We start from the raw sequence: 20,960 nt of genomic DNA, 5'->3' as shown, positions 1-20,960 counted from the left end.
ACTTTTGTGTTTCTAAGGTCGTCAGTACATGTTCCTTAAGCTCAAAGTGTACCATAATGTTTTACTGGTAGCAATTTCCTTTGCTTTAAGCTCTCTTTTTGTGCTGTTTTGCTTTCTAGGTAACCAGTACCTGTTCTTCAAGTGTGAACTGTAATGTTTCGTACATAACCGGTACATGCTTCTTCAGTTCCAAGTGTGTACTGTAGTGTTTGCCTGGTAACCAGTACATGTTCCTTAACCTCTGAGTGTTTCCTGTTGTGTTTAATAGGTAACCAGTACCTATTCCGTAAGCTCTAAGTGTTTAATGTTCTTTCCTGGGTGACAGGTATGTGGTTTCTAAGCTCTTAGTGTGTGCTATTTTGTTTTATTTGTTGTTTATGAAGTAAACTTGTTCCTTGAGCTCAAAGTTATAACCATTGTGTATCCTAGGTAACCAGTTTATGTTCATTAAGCTCTTAAGTGTGAACTGTTGTGTTTCCTAGGCAACAAGTTCCTGTACCTTGAGCTCTGATTGTGTAAATTAAATGTTGTTTTTCCTAGGTTACATGTACCTGTTTTAAGCTCTTGGTGTGTAATGTTGTGTTTCCTAGGTTAATTGTACCCATTCTGTAAGTCCTTTTCCACACCGGATATATACGTGTGCACGCCAGATTCAATCTTTGCCGTGTGGCGCAGCACTCAACTCAACTAGTTCAGCTTAAACATATTTAAATAGTATTTCGAGTTGGATTTACTTATTACGTGTACACCGCACGTGTTATTTTCAGAAATACAATATCTAGGTTTTGCACAAGTTGTATCATGTTTTGATCAATATCGTAACTATGATAAACGTAAAAAAAAATATTGTAATTTTAAATAATTATACGCCCGTCTATGACGGGACGTATTATGGTATACCCCGCGTCTGTCCGTCCGTCCGTCCGTCTGTCCGTCCGTCTGTCCGTCCGTCCGTCCGTCTGTTAATGTCGTACGCTACGTCAAATATCCTTTGACAGATTTTCTTCAAATTTTAACACAATCTGAATATTGATAAACCCTGATCCCCTTTCGTTTTTGACGGAATTCTGAATTGTCGTTCCAGAGTTATGGGACTTTGTTCGTCAAAATTTCGTGATTTCATTGAATGTCCTACTGTAGCTCAAATATCCTTCGATGGATTTTTTTCAAATTTCAACACAATCTTAATATTGATAAACCCTGATCCCCTTTCGTTTTTGACGGAATTCTGAATTGTCGTTCCAGAGTTATGGGACTTTGTTCGTCAAAATTTCGTGATTTCATTGAATGTCCTACCGTAGCCGTCCGTCCGTCCGTCTGTTAATGTCGTACGCTACGTCAAATATCCTTTGACAGATTTTCTTCAAATTTTAACACAATCTTAATATTGATAAACCCTGATCCCCTTTCGTTTTTGACGGAATTCTGAATTGTCGTTCCAGAGTTATGGGACTTTGTTCGTCAAAATTTCGTGATTTCATTGAATGTCCTACTGTAGCTCAAATATCCTTCGATGGATTTTTTTTTTTTTTTTTTTTAGTATCCCTGAAAAATTGAACAAGGTGAGCTTTTTTCTATTCCGATTGTACACTACCACTTACCCATCTACATTTCTCTTTTATTATTGGTCAAAATATCTATAACAGGTTTACTTCAACTCCATATCCTCTAAAGAAATGCATACATATACTCAAAAAAAGATATGGTATGAATGTCAAGGAGACGGCGCTCCATGCTCATGTACTTATAAAATAAACCATGTATTCAAATACAAATAAACTGAAGTAAAAAAATGATTCAAAGGGTTATTTATTACCTTACTACTTCATTGGCGAACGACGGGCGTATCATGCGCTCATGGCGCAGCTCCTCAGTTTTGTATTTATGAGCACGTGCTGTTATAGAAATCGTTTTTTTTTTTTTTGTCGATATCCATAAAAGCTCATAACAATACTTTTTTCTTAAGATTGGACATTTCCTTAGAATGCGTCTAGTTTATTGCTAGTACCTATACACTTCGTTTCGTATTTTACAATGCTCAGATAGAACAACATAATTTCTCCATTAAAGGGACATTTTCGCGTTTTGGTAAAAAAAAATTGACCAAATTGAAAAACAAATATTTCAAATTTGCACATTTTCGTTGTAGATATGATATTTGCGAGGAAATCGCAATACTGAACATTTACCATGGTCTAAAATATGCATTATTTGAATCAAAACATTACAAACGCGAAACGATCGGATAATTTTGAGAGTTATGTTGATATCGTTATATTTTGTGACATAACGATGATTGCTTTTATAATGTATAAAATACAACATTCATTGCATGAGCATGGGTGGTCGAGTGGTTTACATGCTAGAATTTTATTGCGAGGGTCATTACATTGGTCGTCCCAGTATATTATTACTTTGTGCTTTCTTTAATTTTATCATTATTTTTACTCGAGCCATGTAGTTCCAATTTTTACATTTATCAAATTTAAAGCGTTTAGTGACAAACCACAATACATGCCCAAATCAGTGAAAAGATCCCTTTAACGTTAAACTTCCAAGAATGCTTTACTTTATGTATGACTTTAAAATGAATATTTCAAAGTAAAGTTTTGCGGAGTCGGACTTTCGACCGTCCGCAATCGATCATGGACTGGGTTCAGGTACAAGTAAATCGGATAACATACGCTGATTTTTTTCAGCACCGGACCTATTCCGTTGAGTACCTACCCAATTAGTTCATCTAGGAAATACATTTTGCGTACCTGGATTACTTTTGTTTTTATAGATTTAAGACTGACTAAGATAATATAGCATAGAATGCCCTATATATAATTGATAAATAAAAACATGTAAAGGAATACAACATTAGTATAGACCGTGTCTCTAAGTGGAATTCAAGATAAACTTGCTCGGTTATACACATTTAAGTATATTTATTGGTGTAAGTAATTACTAAAACCGTTAAAATTATTCACGCGCAACGAAACATTTTGAACATAGGTCTACGATTATTAACGTTGTATAATTTACCTGGGTTAATTTTCAATACGATGCGTCCTATATCAGCTTCCTTACAAGTTATCAGTAAATGTTTCCACAAACACAAAATTCCCACCCGAACTTGGGTTGGTAAAATAGAGCAGATATTATTGTCTTTCTGTTATGAAATAGCTATTTGGTACATACACAATTTACATCCGTTTAAATCATTTTACGGTAACAATTTTATCAGTGGCATCGATACAGTGACCACATCGTTCTTGTGTGCAGACCCTTTTATGTTCAAGTTCATATTGGTTTTCAATCACAATATAGCAGATTAGAACATGATAAATGTCATAAAATAGCTCGCATGACCTTTGCAAGAACTTATTGGTTTGCGATCACAATATAGCACACAAGAGGTCATGATTTGTAACATTAAACATTATGTCATAAAATAGCTCGCGTGACCTTTTGCAAAAAAACACGGCTTCTAATCTCTGGAGTTTTCTGTATAGCAAAAGTTCATGATTAGACACATGCATGTCTTAAAAACTAATTGACCTTCTAATCTCTTGTCACCTGTTTGTTCTTTATTGAATATTCCCATAGCCTCTACTTAATTTTAACGGCATTTAAGGATTATTACACTGTTGAACCAGATATTGGAAGTAATAAACGAGGCATTGAAATGCAAGTACATGTATTATTTAGCACATTCAATGATAACAACGTTTGCGTAACATAATATTTTCTGCATATTTTTTTGGTCTTGGTTTAAATATAATTTAATATCTGACCTCTTGCGTGATTTAAATTCAAAGTGAAACGGCGCCGTTAACGTGGACAAATGGGCTTGCCAAATACCGAGATTTGTGGACTCGCTTACTGTAAAAAGTATATGTGTACAACGAAAAGTCGTCGTGTATAAATTCAACAAACAACACTATTTCATATACAATGGTACATATAATCTTCTTTACAGCATTACGTTTCAAACTTATTTATTTTCATGTTCGAACATACTTTTGAGGGGAAAAAAACTAAATAAAAAATATCGGACATTTTTGTAGTCCAGAAAATAAATGACATTTGAGACTCTTATTGGTCCTTTTCTGTGTGTATTTCGAAGTTTAAGAAGTCCTTCCGCCCGGAGGCTGCATGATGTGTGGACCAGGGGTTTGTCCCAGCACCACTATCTGCTTAACTTACGAGACTCACTCAAGTTGGGACGTATTTTGAATTATAGCCGCAATTCACAGCTGTTGGTTGCAGCTGAAAGATTTTCAGTTCTGGTGTGTTGGAGGAAGCCTAAGTAAACCCCATATGTCCGGTATGGATACCGAAAATCAAACTCATATGCTTCCCGCACCAGGTATTGAACCAGGATTGCCTAGGTGAGAAGCAAGTGTACCAACTTTTGCGTCACTCGGACAGCCTTTTGTCTCGTCCGCGTCTGAAGCTTCAATTTAAAAGCGACCGGGTAAGGTCCAAGCACATCAACCTAATTAACCTCCTATACATTCACGAAATTAAGTACGATATGTTTATAGTGAATGGCGTAATAAAAATAATATTTGGTCTTTAAGTTTCAGTTTGGTTTTGGACTATAAGAGGTTAGAAAAAGAAACCCCTCACGTCAGGTATGGACACCAAGTGAAAGTAACGCCGGTTTGAACAAAAACATATTTTTACGACAGTGTTTTGTTCGATACCCTTAAACCCAATTAACTTAAATTATACATGCGAGTAAGTTACAAACGCAAACATCGTTATCGTTTTCTCAGCACAGAGCGGATGCAGTTGCATTGATTTCGGTCGTATAACAATATTACCCAAATAAACAATGCCGTATTACGAAATCCGGATAGTGCCATCTATAGTCTCGCCCTTCTTTCATCAAGGGCGACACACGACACACGAACATTTAAATTAATTTATTGGTGTAAGTAATTACTAAAACCGTTAAAATCATTCACACGCAACAAACATTTTGAACATAAACGATTATAAACGTTGTATAATTTACCTGGGTTAACCCATGTATGCCTAGCGTCTAGAAAAAGGGCCTTTGCAAGCAGCGCAGACCCAGATGAGACGCCGCATGATGCGGCGTCTCATCAGGGTCTGCGCAGTTTGCTTAAAGGAATTTCTGTAAGAAATATTCTAAATATAGAAATTAATATACTAGACATCCCTTATTTTGGAAATAAATTGAACCAATTTAGAAGGGTGGGAGAGTCAACTAGGCATAAATGGGTTAATGTTCAATACGATTCGTCCTAATGAGCTTCCTTACAAGCTTTCATCCGTAAATGTTTCCACAAACACAAAATCGCATCCGAGCTTGGGTTGGTAAAATAGAACAGATCGTTTAAATGTATTTCTGTTATGCAATAGCTATTCGGTACATACACAATTGACTTCCGTTTATAAATCATTTTACGGTAACAATTCCATCAGTGGGATCGATACTGTGATCACATCATAATGTAGCACATAAAAGTTCATGATTCGGCACATTGAACGTGCGATATGTCATAAAATAGCTCGCATGACCTTTGCGAAAAACACGGCTTCTTATCTCTAGCATTTCTGTACCGAAACAAGAGTTCATGATTCGGCACACGAATATGTTATAAAATGCTACTTGTACTTCTATTCTCTTGCCACTTGTTTGTTCAGTTTGGGATTTTTTTTCGATTGCTTCTACTCGCGGATCGAATGACGCGATAAAATGGTGTTTACCTTGTACTTTTTCGATAACAATAGGTATTGTAACGGATTGAAAAAACTGTTAAATGTGCATACAGGTTCTGTTTATCTACCGTTTAATGATTTGTTTATTAAGTTTAAGCTCTTAAAAGTGGTCGACATCAAAAATCTCTATGTGGACACACTTGTGTCCGACCAAACACGATTTTGGAAATGGGTCAATTTCTGAGGGCTGGTATCGAAATACTGCTGGATCAATGGTACTGATGTTAATTTTTCCTGATTTATTTTATTAGCTTTCGAAAACAACCGGTGTTTAGTTGATTCGTTAAAAATTGTTCGAATTATATGGTTTACAGTAAAGATGGTGTACCAATAAAGTTGCACTCATTGTTTCTAATTAAGCATATTTATGATACAACAAATAAATAATAATAATACTATGGGCTTCCCTCCTGTGGAACAAATAATAAAGGGGTCATCGCTCATAGAATGTACAGACAATCCATGTTCGTTGAAACTGCCGAGATCATATTTAACCCATTTATGCCTAGTGGATTCTCCAATCCTTCTAAATTGGATCATTTTATTTCCAAAATTAGGGATGTCTAGTTCATTTATTTCTATATTTAGAATATTTCTTACATAAATTCATTTAAGCAAACAGCGCAGACCCTGATGAGACGCCGCATCATGCGGCGTCTCATCTGGGTGTTCGCTGTTTGCCAAGGCCTTTTATCTAGACGCTAGGCATGCATGGGTTAACAAAAGCATACATAATACAAAAAATCGATCATCATTAAATTGAATGTTTGGTTAATATATGGTACTCCTGTCGTTGTGCACTTTCGCAATATGTACGACTTCCATTATCATGAAATTGAATGTTTGGTTAATATATGGTACTCCTGTCGTTGTGCACTTTCGCAATATGTACGACTTCCATTATCATGAAATTGAATGTTTGGTTAATATATGGTACTCCTGTCGTTGTGCACTTTCGCAATATGTACGACTTCCATTATCATAATTCAGCAAAACAACGTAAATAAACGTCATGCCTATTTTAGTAAGAAAGAATAAATGTGCGTACCCGTATTTTATTAAATTCAAGTTGCAGAAAAACACAATACGGTACGGAATCCTGATAGTGCCATCTATACTCTCGCCCTTCTTTCATCAAGGGCGACACACGACACACAAAGTGATACACGATATTTTGCGCGACACATGAAGTGACACACGATATTGTGTACTATACACGAGGCGACGCGCGAGAATGTACCACGAAATATCGCCCTAGTGTTGGTAGCCCAAAAGGCGATATATCGTGGTAAATATCGCGTGTCGCTTCGTGTATCGCGCAAAATATCGTGTTGTCGCTTCGTGTATCGCGCAAAATATCGTGTGTCGCTTCGTGTATCGCGCAAAAAATTGTCTGGTAACCATGTAAATAAGGGGCATAACCACTAAACAAATTGTACTTACGGATTTCGGATGTGATTGTGAAATGTGTTTTAGTTTCAAACATTTGTTATGAGTATGGTGCAGTTGCACGTTCTTTGTTTCCTAAATTTGCACACGTGAATTATTATTTTAGTATTAATAATGAATATTTGTGCAATCACGGATACATGTACCATTTAAGAAGGGCTATTGTTTTATTTTTTATCTCGTACCCTGTTAGATCCGTACCCATGTGTGTTTTATTCGTACCCGTAAACAATCTTCACATTTCTTAATGAACTTTTCATTTACTACAAGTTTACATCGATTTCTAATACCCTGTATCTCGTGTATATTTAACTAATCAACAGCCATGATGGTAAACATGAAGTGTAGTGTGCACTACTAATGTATTTACTATAATATCTACACACATACCATTGTATTTATTGAAATTTTTAGAGAATTCGGGGTCGCAAGAACTGGCGAACAGTGCCGGAAGAAATTCCAAAATTCAAAAGCTCTGTGTAAGTTGTCATTAATTTCTTTTTTTTATGCTTTCATCTCATGTTTGTGTATTTAATTTGTTGAAAAAGTATTAATACATGAAACTTGCAGTTTGTTTCAATATTACTACATGTTGAACCTAATATGCATTTTCTATGTGATAAAATCATAATGAATATTTTTTTAAATCGACTTTTATTGTTAAATGTAACATAAATATTAATATTCTTTTTGTAATTGAAAAAATGTGGTAAAAAGATCTGACACTTGTCAATTCATATGATTATTAATTAAACTTCTCCATAAAGTAGATTTGTTTACAGTGCGAATTTCATGGTACACTGATTCAGTCATTACTGGATCGCTTAGGTCTTTATCGGATTACATGTGTATGGTTTTATTTCTTAAAATTTTACCCAGCATTTGTGAAAAATATTGAAAGATATGCACATTTCCAGAAAGGTAAATTATTTCTGCGTTCAATTAGACTGAGTTCATGAAAATCGCTGCACAATTGATGAAGTAATGGCTGTTAAAAGGGATGCACCCTATATTCGGGTTATTTTGAGTTGATTACCTCGTTATAAATAAATTTCATAGTGAACAATATGTATTCAGAGAACTCAACTTTTCAATATAATTTGATTATTTTACATTTGAAATGATGTTTTTACTAATAAATATCATAGCCACACGCTAACCACCTGTGTATTGGACATCTTCAATTGAGTTTTTATGTATTTTGAGGCAATCCCCACATTCCTGAATATGTGTCACCAGTTCACCACATGTACATTATTCACTAAATCACAAGTTGCAGCTTTCATGCTTATTGTATATGGTACACATCAATTTGGTGCATACATAACATGACCTTGTTTTGCTTTCCAAAAAAGAAACAGTTGTTAATATTGACACAGGTCAACAACAACATGAATCGACTGAACAATGATAGGCTTTTAACATTAATAAACGTAAATAAAAGTATTTTGCAATTAACTGTTAACCTATCCGTTACTAACTTCTTCCAATGTAGACATAAAAAAGGTCGGAGAAATGAGGCACCCAACAACAGGCGGTGGCGATGCAGTTCAATTCACATCGTCGGAGGAGGTGCTTGCCTCCACGATGCAAGGCCACCCTGTTGTTCAGGGCCTAACAGGGGGTGTAGACTCAGACGGTAACCATTTATTATTTAAAAATGAAGTTATTATTTAAAAATGAAGTTAAGTAATGGTCAGTAATTATTATCCTGCCAAAGGCGGAGGGATATTGTTTTTGCGTGGTACGTCCGTCCTTCTGTCCGTCCTTCCGTCCGTTTGTTTATCTCTTATACGTCAACGTGTCAACCATTTTAGGCTGCAAGGGCTGAGTTTGTTTGATATCTGAGATATGTTTGGGAAGAGTTCTGAGTCTATGTGTCTGACTCTGTTTATATATGATTATTATTATTTAATATTTTTATTTTATTTTAAAAGCCTTAAACAAGTAACAACACAAATAAACATAATAATCAACTTATTATATCTTTTTATTGATCATATATATGTTTTTTTTAGTTGTTGCATCACAGACAAGGATTTGGGCACTGGCAACCGGGAGCAATCCGGAACAGAAAGGTACATTAAAAAATCACCATATACCAAACCATACATGTACATAACATTAATTGCAGATTACGCTTCTATTTAAATTCGTGCATTCAATAATAATATATACACACTGAAATAAATTAAATTAACAGTTATCATTGTTTGTATTATAAACTGTTATTACTTTAAATCAAATTTAAAAAACAACAGCAGCGATAAAATACAAAAATTCATCTTGTTCTTAATTATTAACAACAAATAACACACAATGCTGCAATAACTGTTTTCTTTATCAACAAATAATAACATCATTATTTTGTCCATATTAAATAATCTTTGCATTTACTGTTGTCACAGATGCATCAAATCTATGCATAGTTGTAACTGTACAAATATTATTAATGAGAATAAGTGTATGTGCATAAGTGTTTTACAAACTTATATGTTTGAATACATTTTTGCTGTCTTTTTTGCAGCTTCTTCATATGCATCACAAAGAAGTGAGAGTGCCATAACAGCCAGCTGTGAAGAACACAATGGTAAATAAATAGATTATCATATATATGCAAACCATATGTGTACATCACAATGAACAAAGCATACAATATAATAGAGATTTACCCATATTTAAAACCAAAACAAAACAAAAGAAATAGACTTTAAACATTTTGTTTGAAAATTTACGCCATGACTATCATAACACATAAACTAAAGTATAGTATAATAACAGTAGTTGTCCATTGTATTGCATTGAAAACATCACTGGAGTTAATTATGCCCCCTTTCGAAGAAGAGGCGGTACATTGCTTTGCACATGTCGATCGGTCGGTCTGTCTGTTGGTCCGTCCACCAGGTGGTTTCCGGATGATAACTCAAGAACGCTTAGGCCTAGGATCATGAAACTTCATAGGTACATTGATCATGACTCGCAGATGACCCCTAATAATCTTGAGGTCACTAGGTCAAAGGTCAAGGTCACTGTGGCCGGAAATAGTAAAATGGTTTCCGGATAATAATTCAACAACGCTTATGCCTAGGATCATGAAACTTGATAGGTACATTGATCATGACTGGCAGATGACCCCTAATGATTTTCAGGTTCATAGGTCAAAGGTCAAGGTCACAGTGACCCGAAATAGTAAAATGGTTTCCTGATGATACCTCAAGAAAGCTTATGGCTAGGATCATGAAATTTCATAGGTACATTGATCATGACTCGCAGATGACCCCTATTGATTTTCAGGTCACTAGGTCAAAGGTCAAGGTCACAGTGACAAAAAAACATATTTACAAAATGGCTGTCACTACAACTGAGAGCCCATATGGGGGGCATGCATGTCTTACAAACAGCCCTTGTTAATTTTGATTTTTAAAGTGTCTCATTTTTCGTTGTAATTTCAGATTCCGCAAGGAATGTCAGTAAAGGCGTGAAGCGAAAAGAAGGTAAGTTTTGGATATGTTTAAATATATAATTCAAGTTGTCCATAGCAAATTTTAACCACTTTAAAGGTCATCAATTTGAAACCTAATACTATGGTGGCTCTATAACAGCTCTATAGTAGTCTATAATAACAGGTATTAAGAGGACACTTTTAAAGTATGAAACTTTCATTGATGGAATACCAGTTCTTAAAACAAGATTGACAATACCATCTGAGAAAGCAAGCACTGTATAATATGTTACTATTTAGTATGCAAGAAATAGCATGCATACTTTTAAATATAACTAGCATTAAACATGTACTAATGAATAGATTATACAATATGTAAAGATTTAAACATTTGAATGTCATAACATGAGAAAAAGTCCATTTATCGGGGCTTGACACTAATTTCTACAGAATTTCTACAGAAACCCTGCCTATGAAAATTAGAGCAAAATCCTGGGAAAAACTGGTGTCTCCACCAAAATTTATGGGTCTCTGGTTCCCGGGACACTGTTATTGTCGAGGCCTGTTTATCAAAATTACACGTTTTAACCTTTTTTCAGCATTCAAAAAGAAGGCCGACAAAAGATTGTCCAGCAATGCATTAACAACACTGACTACTGCAAACATGGAAAAGGACATTGAAAAGTTGAATCTTGAAATACACAAATTAACTCTAGAAATAGAAAAAATCCAAATGGAAAAAACATTGCTGCATTTAAAAATAAAAAATGAAGAACAATATTCCTTATGTTTACAGGCAAAAACATTATACTATAATGGCAGAGTTTTAAACAGCATGTAGATATTGTATACCTCTCACCCAAACAGGTTTGGCATACCGAGGAAAATAAGAACCTATCCACATGTGCTTTTATAACGGGTATTCAAATGAAACATACAAATGTGTTTAGGGTCAATATGTGACCAAGTGCTTTAAATCCGACATGCAATATATTAAATTTATGCCCCTTTTTGTATTAAAATAAAAAAATATTGTTTTTTGTGCAACTACTCCATTACTCTATTTCTAATATAGAGATATGATAATGTGTCCTTTTGTTCTTATAAAATTCCAGTCAATGATTGTGTGCATCGAAGAAATGTTGGTTAAATATTAATTGATCATTGTATTATGTTACTGAAATATAAAGTAGATTCTATATTCAAAGAGGAATATTAGTTGAATGCTTGGGACACTCGTTGATATTATTTGCTGACAAGATATAAATCATTGATAATAATAACATTCGTCATTCAATGGACTGAATGAAATTCCAGAATAATCATAGATACAGTTATGTGAATTTAAAATTAGTCATCAACATTTGATATACCTGTTATTTTAAAAAGTTTTTTTTTACAACGTTCTACCCATTGAAATTTGAAAAACTCATGAATATAATAGACAGATGAACAAATTTTTGTTTTATTATAAATTATTTTAACAAAAATTGAATGCTTGTTTGCATTTTTATATCCATCAATAATGAAGATGTGTTAATGCGTGCTTTAACAAAGTTTTATAAAAACATGACATTTATTTATTGCACAATCACATTTTTTAATAACCATATTTAGCGTATACGTTGTCTTTTGCAAGTTCACATATCCTTAATATGTTGTTCAGAATTATCCTAAAAAAAATGCCCTGGTTATGTAATCCCTCATTGCCCTCCCATCCATGTTATCATCATCATTGCCTTGATTGTTGTTAACGGGCAAGATGTGATTTTCTTCTGGAATCTCATTCAGTTCATTGTGAATTATTGCAATGTTGTGTAGCACAATGCATGCACTTATGATTTTTACAGCCCTTTGTGGATGTGTTCTGATTTTCCTGAGTATGCCAAACCTATTTTTCAAAATTCCAAAAGTTTGTTCTATTGTTACTCTTGTTCTGCACAGGGAACGATTGAATTGCTCCTGAGCTTGATTTGACGGTCTAAGGTATGGTGTCATTAAATGTCGCGAGCAACCATACCCACTGTCGCCAATCAATAGTCCATCGTGTTGACCTTGAAAATGTTAATATAAAGTTCATTAATTTTATAACACTGGGTTTTTAATTTGATATTAAAATGTATTTAAAGATTAAAATATGTAACAGTTATTATTTCCACTTGTTATACCCCAATTAACATTGGTAATGGGGGCTATATAGGAGTCACTTTGTCGGTCAGTCTGTCTGTCCGGAAACTTGTTCAGGCCATAACTATGTCGTTCATTGTGTGATTTAAAAATAATCTGCACATTTGTTTGCCATCATTGGACGGTGTATAGTGCGAAAGAATGACATCGATATCTCAAAGGTAAAGGTCACACTTTGAGGTCAAAGGTCAAAAATAGCCTTAATGAGCTTGTCCAGGCCATAACTATGTTGTTCATTGTGAGATGTAAAATTACATCTGTTCACCATCATTAGACGGTGTATTGCGCGAAAGAATTATGTCGATATCTGAGGTCAAAGGTAAAGATGGCCATAAATGAGCTTGTCCGGACCATTACTCTGTCTTTCAATGTGAGATTTTAAATCATTTGGAACATTTGTTCGCCATCATTGGACTGTGTGTCCCGCGAAAGAATGATGTTGATATCTCAAAGGTCAATGTCTAACTTTGAGGTCAAAGGTCAAAAATGGCCATAAATGATAATGGCATAATAATTCTTAAAAATCACCATAAATTAGCTTCTCTTATTTTGTGAAGAAATATTCTGTCAATGTAGCGTAAGGGGGTATATGTTAGTTCTGTGACAAAGTTCTAGTTTATCATAGAGCAAGTGTTGAATGTTATTTTTGTGAATTGATGCACATTAAATCTTTTCCTATATTGAAACTATAATTGTGTTCACTTGTATTGGTAAATTGTCAGAAAACCTACCATTCTCAAACTGCTGTTTCAGTTCACAGTTTCGCCAAATCCTGGCATCATGTGTCCTCCCTGGCCAACTGGCACTGAAACTTGTTATTCGGTAGCTCGCATCACACACAGCCTGTTAACATGAAACATGTTGTATTACACTAAGAAAATAAGACATATTTTTGTATATTTTTTGGGGGTATTTGATAAAATGCTGATGATATGTTTCTTATTTTGCAAATGGCAAATTGTTAAAATTAACATTCAGTTGTTTCATTAAATATGTGTGTTAAAACTAAAGTTGTATCGAAGAAAAGCGATTACATTTAGCATTGCACATAACTGTTAAGCCATACCTGAACGTTGATGGTGGGAACACCCTTTCGCCCTATAAAGTCTTCCACATGGTCTACCGGCTTCTTGATATGCACATGTGTACAATCGATGCACCCCAAAGTACTTGGAAAACCTGAAAGTTAATCATTGAACACTGACGAATTGTTTGGAAAACTTACAATATTTATAAGTTAATAGGTATTGGTTTAAATGGATTAATTAAGTGCATTATATTGAATGAAAGATATGCCTTATGTCAGAAGTTATGCAATATGCTGATGTGTCTCCACTTGATAATCAAATTCAATGTCATCATTTTACTATTGATTGAAAATGCAATAATATATGCATGTAAGAATTAAATATTATTTATGTTGATGAGTGTTTTTATTAATTTACAAATAAAGTGCATTTCAACAATTCAATTGCCATCAACAAATGCAAATTCTACAGCATTTGTCGCAAAAATACATTTTGTATTGAAACTCAATTACAACATAGACAGACAGACGGACAGATGCACATATGGATTCAAGTGTACCCTAAATCTTCTTAACAGGGTGTATAATATACAAATTATTTGTAGCACCTTTTTTTTTAATTAATTAGTATTAATTAACATCGGAAATAAATATTTAATTCCCATTACATAAATATTTAATTCCCATTACATAAAAGACCAAGAATAAAAAAAAGGCATAATTTATATTGAAAATGTTCGGGGAAAGAAGTCACACGATGTCTTTTCGAACCATCGACCAGTCGGTGCAAAAAATTTTCAAGCGCCGATTCGCTACCAACTGCGTCATGACATTGCATCTTTCATTGGTATATATATATATATATCTATAGGTTAATTCCTACATCTATAAATAGATTTAAAATAGTAATGAAATCAAAACTTATGCGAAGTAAATGAATCGTAAACGATTTAAAATAGGTTTTCCTACTTAGAAAAGATCCATTATTATAGTTAATGATACATGAGAATATGTCATTTCCTTTTGCATTCAATCAACAAGTATTATCCATAAAATTAGGGCAAGTTAACGTTCGTTAAGTTTGGAGATTATTTTCACGAAGACAAACAAACGCGGAGAATTATGAATTTGACAGTTGTTTACAATAAATGAGAAAACATGCAAAATGAAAACATCGCATATATTCTTACGAACCAGCGATGGCACCAAGTTCTTGTTTTGCACGAACGGCGTCCGCACCAGCTGGAAACTTGACAAAATCCGGCACTCTAGAAGCCAAAATGTCACTGACCTGTGCACAGACACGGCTAACCGTTGCCTGTGACAGGCCAGTGCTGTCTCCCACAGTTAGTTGGAGGTCGCCACTGGCCACGTACCTGAGGAAGGTACATACTGCCAGGGCGACCGGAACTGGCAGGCTCCGCATAGTGTTGCGACTTAATTCATCCTCGCAAAGATCACAAATTAATACAATCCCCGGTCGTGTGAAACGAAATCGTTTGTACAGTTCTATATCACGATACATTTCCAACGGGTTTGACCGATCCAAAAACACTCTTTCCACTCTAATATTATGATTACGCAAGTAGCGTCGTGCGGCGGCCATTTTCTAAAGTAAACGCGAAAACGACGTTACGTCATTACGTAAGTCTAAACATTGCAGACTTAGCATTTGAGACTTATCTTACTGAGTCTGAGTCTAAAACTAACCATTTTATGTTTCGTGAATTAAGTTTTGTTAGCCTGAGTTTGAGTCTGAGTCAGAAACTTGAGCTGAGTCTAAGATTTGAGACTTACGTACATTGGTGAATACGGCTCCAGGATTTACAGATGTATGGTTGTTTCCTGAGTCAGTTATAATTGAAAGTGTTATTCCTTTGTTAAAGACTAGACTCAGAGATCAGTATGTATCTGAGTGGAGAGTTCATGTTGATTCATCCACTTCTTTACTTTTTTATAAGGAACTTAAACCTGTATTTGAAAGATCTGTGTATTTCGATGTCATTGACAATAAAAAACATAGAAACATGATTGCTAAAATACATCTATCGTCACATAACCTGTTAATTGAAACTGGTAGACATTATAACATTATCAGAAATGAAAGAATTTGTACTTTATGTAATCTTAACGATTTAGAAGACGAATATCACTTTTTACTTAGATGTCCATTTTATTTGGAAGAAAGATCTAAATAAATATCAAAATACTATTCAATAAGACCAAGTATGCATCAATTTTTGAAACTCTTAAATAGTAATAATAAAGGTACCCTTTGGAATTAAGCAATTTACTGTATAACATGCTTTAAGAAAAGAAATGATTTTATTTTTGTTTAACTCGACGTTTATAATGGTTATTTATCTGTTCTGTTATTTAGAAAAGAGATTATGGTAATGGTTTAGCGCGAAAATTGCACGGTTTTTGTGTTTAAGATTTAGCGCGAAAGCGCACGAGTTTTTCGTTTTGGGGTATATATGATTTGCAAATATATTGAGTCGCCATTCGATGGTGCATTTGACAGGCAAAAGTAATGGAAAAGGAAAACGAAGGGGTGATAAAGTAGTTTAGGCGTTCATTTGCGAAATATATAGTATTCGGAAGGAGAAGCTTTTCGATGAGAGGACTGATTCTCTGCTAGAAGCGGAATGGTGAGCTGGAACTTCGAACAAAGGTCGGACTTGATTGTTCTGTTTATTGTAATAACACTGGCAACAGCATTCCGGTTGAAATTAACACAAGTTGTGTTCATTGTTAACTTTTATGAAAAGTATTTTGAATAATATGCTCCATATTTTTATTTGTGCTGTTGTTTTTGTTTAGTTCGTACTATTCTGATACGGCATCAATGTATTTGACTATTGGGTAAAAATGAAACTATTTAAGTTCCAAAAATGCCGCAAATGTAATGGTCTTGTGGGATTATATATAGGTAAGGCCACATAGTGTGTCAATTTATTGGTATTGTTAGCACTGTTAGATCACTCTCCTTCATGTTTTTACGAACACCTGGCTTTATTTTTGTTGTAACCCTTGTATGGTAATATATGTGTTACAAGTTTTTGTATTGGTTCCATACGTATGATTCAACAAACGATTAATTACAATTAATTGCCGTATTTCCTTGTAACTCAGCACGTTGGTATGTGCGATATATCACATGGTATGATAAGGGCGGATGCAAATTAATGCGTACATATCTTTCAACTATTCAGGTATTTCAATTGTGAATTAAAAATGTAACATCAAAATAGGATTTATTAAGGAAATAAGATAATCTATTTATTTATGAAACAGCTATAGAGACGTGTCTTGTAAACTTTTTCGAAACATGATTGTGTTTTCATATATTACATCTCGTTCGCTGGATATTGAAAAAGCCGTTCATATGTTATTGTTGTATACAATTAATATTTTCTCCAAGCTGAATTAAAACATTCGAGTTATTATATTTTTCTTTATAATTTAAGACGTTAGTTATTCCCTGCAAAGTTGGTGTCAATAATTGTGCATGCATATGTACTAATTACGACTTTTTGGATAAACTGTGGTATAAATTTGGTTTGAAAAGAGTGTTGACAGTAAGACTGTTTTTTTTAACCAGGTTTTCCGAAGGAAAAAACTGGTTATTAGATTGGCGAATGTAGGCGGGCTGGCTGGCTGGCGGGCTGGCTGGCTGGCGGGCTGGCGGAATAAGCTTGTCCGGGCCATAACTATGTCGTTCATTGTCAGATTTTAAAATCATTTGGCACATTTGTTCACCATCATTGGACGGTGTGTCGCGCGAAATAATTACGTCGATATCTCCAAGGTCAAGGTCACACTTTGAGTTCAAAGGTCAAAAATGGCCATAAATGAGCTTGTCCGAGCCATAACTATGTCGTTCATTGTCAGATTTTAAAATCATTTGGCACATTTGTTCACCATCATTGGACGGTGTGTCGCGCGAAATAATTACGTCGATATCTCCAAGGTCAAGGTCACACTTTGAGTTCAAAGGTCAAAAATGGCCATAAATGAGCTTGTCCTGGCCATAACTATGTCATTCATTGTGAGATTTTAAAATCATTTGGCACATTTGTTCACCATCATGGGACGGTGTGTCCCACGAAAGAATCACGTCAATATCTCCAATGTCAAGGTCGCCACGACTAAAAATAGATTTAAAAAAAAAAATTACAAAGGGGGTTAATTTTTTTTGGTCATTTCAAAAGTTCAGTTTGAGTTTTCTCCCTTTATCAGATTTTTTTTTCACAATGAAAACCTGGTTTTGTGACAATTTTGTCCCTTGTTTTAAACTTAGATAAAGGCAATAATCGGTTTTGTTAAATTTAGTTTCGTCATCGTAAAATGCACTTTTAAAGATTAGGTACTGTAATGATAACAAAAGTAAACCTGACTTATTTGCATCATAAGTCATTTTGTTTTCGTGAATAGTTTGTGATATTGTTTTGTGGACTGTTGGCTTGATGTGTAAAGATATTTTGCTTTTATGGTATTTGGCCGTTTTTTGAATGCCAGTTTACATGTATAATTTGCCTATCGTTTGGTGAAAGCCAGTTGACAAGATGCGGATAAACCCAGTTGGCGCGTGTAGTTTTTTAAGCTAACTTGTTAAAACGTACGTTTACATTTACATTTTTTGTCTATTTTATTTTTTGAGATTGTACTGTTCGAAGGGTATTCTATATATTGGAGAACATTAATGCATTATAACTCTGGGGTTCTTTGGGGTATTATAACTCACATAAGATGACTATACAACTCAATACTGTTCATTTTTCTATGTTCAATGTATTCTTAGAAATACATATTACGTGAGTCACAAATAGTTGATCAGGATGAAGTTAAACTACGAAACGTCCCATCCTGTAAAATAAACAATTACATATTAAGTACGATGCATTATAATACTGGTAATATTATAATTAATATATATCATACTTACTTATACTATTAATAAGAAATGTCTTGTTCTAGTGGCCATTAACACATGAACATTAAACATTATTATGCAATACAATAGCAACAAACCTGCAAAGCAACAAACATATATAACATGACAACAAACATGTAAATCACATGACAAGAACATTACATATCACATAGCACACAGTTAAATTACCAATTGGTGGAATTGAATGGTTCCTCTCACTTCCAATTTCTACCCTCCAAGCTCACATGATTGCTGTAAATTAAGCATGCACAAACATAAATAGGTGCATTGATTAGTAAAGAATTAAAACGATTCCAGATACTTAAGTATTAAAAGAAAGAATAGAATCCATTGTGCAACCATTTCAACAATCGCGAAAATACAAGATTTTACATTACAAACATAGAAATTATTCTTTAAATACAAATGCAATAATAACACTGGATTGAATACAGTTCATAGCAACCTAATACAACATACCAGCCAGTGGAAATCCTGATGTAAACTGATACATGTAATGAACAAAATGTCAACCTTTCTCTTCCAAATTCCCACCAAAAGTGAACAATTCAATAAGAAAACCATACCCAATAGTGTTAAAATTGCTCACAAGAAAATAGGTTACACATGAATAAAAAGCTTAAAAACCACTCGGGTACAGTATGCTATTAAAGGCCAGATTGGCTAAAGTGAATAAACCGGTTGGCTCGTGTTGTCAGTTGACAGTTTGTTGAAGGCAGATTTTTTTTAGATGCGGAAAAGCCAGTTTGCCCGCGTGTCAGTTTACCAAAATGTATCAAAACACATGTTGAAATTGCTTTTACAAATGTTTGCAATGTTTAGTTTTTCAGTAGCTGGACAGTTCGCAGGATAAATGATGAATAGTATAACTTTAACGTAAGAAGGCAGCTCGAAAGGTATGATTTGTTTTTTGTGTAATTATGTATTAGAAAATAACTTGTTAAGATTAATAATGATGATTTTATTAATGATGATGATGTTATTAATGATGATGATAATGCTTATGTTATTGATGATGATGAGGAGTATTTGACAGTATTTTGTGAACATACAATACTACATTTACGAACTATGAGTGAATGAAATTATTTTAGGTTTGATAAATACGGAATGTTGTTGGTCTCTACATATCATTTAGAAGACAAAGAGAGTACGGTTATGGTTTAGCACGAAAAATGAACGTGTTTCTCGTTTTTGCGTTTAATTTAACAAAACCAAGTTATGGTTCAGCAACAGGGATTATTCTCAGAAGGTAAAGGTATTCCTTTAAGAGTCACAGAAATTAAACTTTGCATCAATACAGGTTTTCTTTGAGATGTGTTTGATGGGTTAAAATAACATAATTTGACTAGTTGTACAGCCGACCAAGTACCTATAGCTTTGTAATTGAGTGTATTGAGCATTTTGTTATGTTCAAATTAGTTAATCAAAAATAATAAGGTGTTCTATTATATCAATTGAGCTCATGCTATTTCCATGGCAATTTGGGCCATCTTTCGATCATTAGCTTAAAGTATGTCTGTGTTGGTGAATTGAACATAAAAACAAATGTCAAATCGGTAGTTTTAATTTTAAGAGAAGAAAATACGCATTGATTGTGAGAACACTAGTAACTTGTGTTTGGTATTTGTGTATGTTTCTTGTGGTCATTTGAGCAATTTGTTTTAGGCCAATAGGACAGATTTGGAAAGCCAGTTGGCTTGTAAGGAAAGTTGACCGTTTTTTGAAGCTAGTTTATCTGATGTGTGAAAGCCAGTTGGCTTGTGTTGTCAGTTTACCGAACTTTCTTAAAACGAAAGTGACATAGAATTAACAATCTTTGCAAGTTTATTTTTTATTATTAGGATTATGTTTTTTTTATTTTTTTTTATAATAATTATCATTAATTCTTTAAATATTGTTTTATTATATCTGTTTTATTCTTTTGTGTATTATCCGAGTGGTCAGTTGACAGTTTGTTGAAGGCCATAGTTTGCCTGATGAGTATAAGCCGGTTGGCTTGGGCGTTCAGTTGACCGTTTGTGAAGGCCAGAGTGTGCCCGTTGTTGATTAGCCAGATGGTTTGTGTGGTCATTTGACCGTTTGTAAAGGCCAGTGTCTGTCAGATGTTGATAAGCCAGTTGGCTTGTGTGGTCATTTGACCGTTTGTAAAGGCC

General features: G+C 34.2%; 1 protein-coding gene and 2 long non-coding RNA genes across 8 annotated transcripts; 1 reads left to right on the top strand and 2 right to left on the bottom strand.

Moving 5' to 3' along the window:
* Positions 1-7,155: 7,155 nt before the first annotated feature.
* Positions 7,156-14,242, top strand: LOC127838632 (uncharacterized). Of its 6 annotated transcripts, none has more exons than XM_052366487.1 (7): positions 7,156-7,237; positions 8,687-8,830; positions 9,210-9,269; positions 9,719-9,781; positions 10,644-10,685; positions 11,233-11,317; positions 13,574-14,242. In XM_052366487.1, exons 1-7 carry the CDS (start codon positions 7,234-7,236, stop codon positions 13,644-13,646), a joined length of 471 nt encoding a protein of 156 aa, XP_052222447.1. In that variant the 5' UTR covers positions 7,156-7,233; the 3' UTR covers positions 13,647-14,242. The 6 variants fall into 6 exon arrangements, with proteins under 6 accessions (XP_052222447.1, XP_052222442.1, XP_052222446.1 ...); XM_052366485.1 differs by lacking the exon at positions 13,574-14,242 and adding an exon at positions 7,606-7,670 and having other exon boundaries at positions 7,167-7,242; positions 11,233-13,047; XM_052366483.1 differs by lacking the exon at positions 13,574-14,242 and adding an exon at positions 7,606-7,670 and having other exon boundaries at positions 7,170-7,237; positions 11,233-13,047.
* Positions 12,246-14,026, bottom strand: LOC127838634 (uncharacterized). Its single transcript, XR_008029892.1, has 3 exons — positions 13,887-14,026; positions 13,552-13,663; positions 12,246-12,687 (listed from the first exon to the last, which is right to left on the bottom strand). It is a non-coding gene; the product is annotated as an uncharacterized LOC127838634 (long non-coding RNA).
* A 4,379-nt stretch (positions 14,243-18,621) lies between the features above and the next one.
* Positions 18,622-19,335, bottom strand: LOC127838635 (uncharacterized). Its single transcript, XR_008029893.1, has 3 exons — positions 19,264-19,335; positions 18,973-19,035; positions 18,622-18,716 (listed from the first exon to the last, which is right to left on the bottom strand). It is a non-coding gene; the product is annotated as an uncharacterized LOC127838635 (long non-coding RNA).
* Between the last annotated feature and the right edge of the window lie 1,625 nt (positions 19,336-20,960).

Source organism: Dreissena polymorpha, chromosome 7 (assembly GCF_020536995.1).
Source record: "Dreissena polymorpha isolate Duluth1 chromosome 7, UMN_Dpol_1.0, whole genome shotgun sequence".
In the NCBI taxonomy this organism is placed as follows: domain Eukaryota; kingdom Metazoa; phylum Mollusca; class Bivalvia; order Myida; family Dreissenidae; genus Dreissena; species Dreissena polymorpha.
This window is presented reverse-complemented; position numbering and strand designations above follow the sequence as displayed.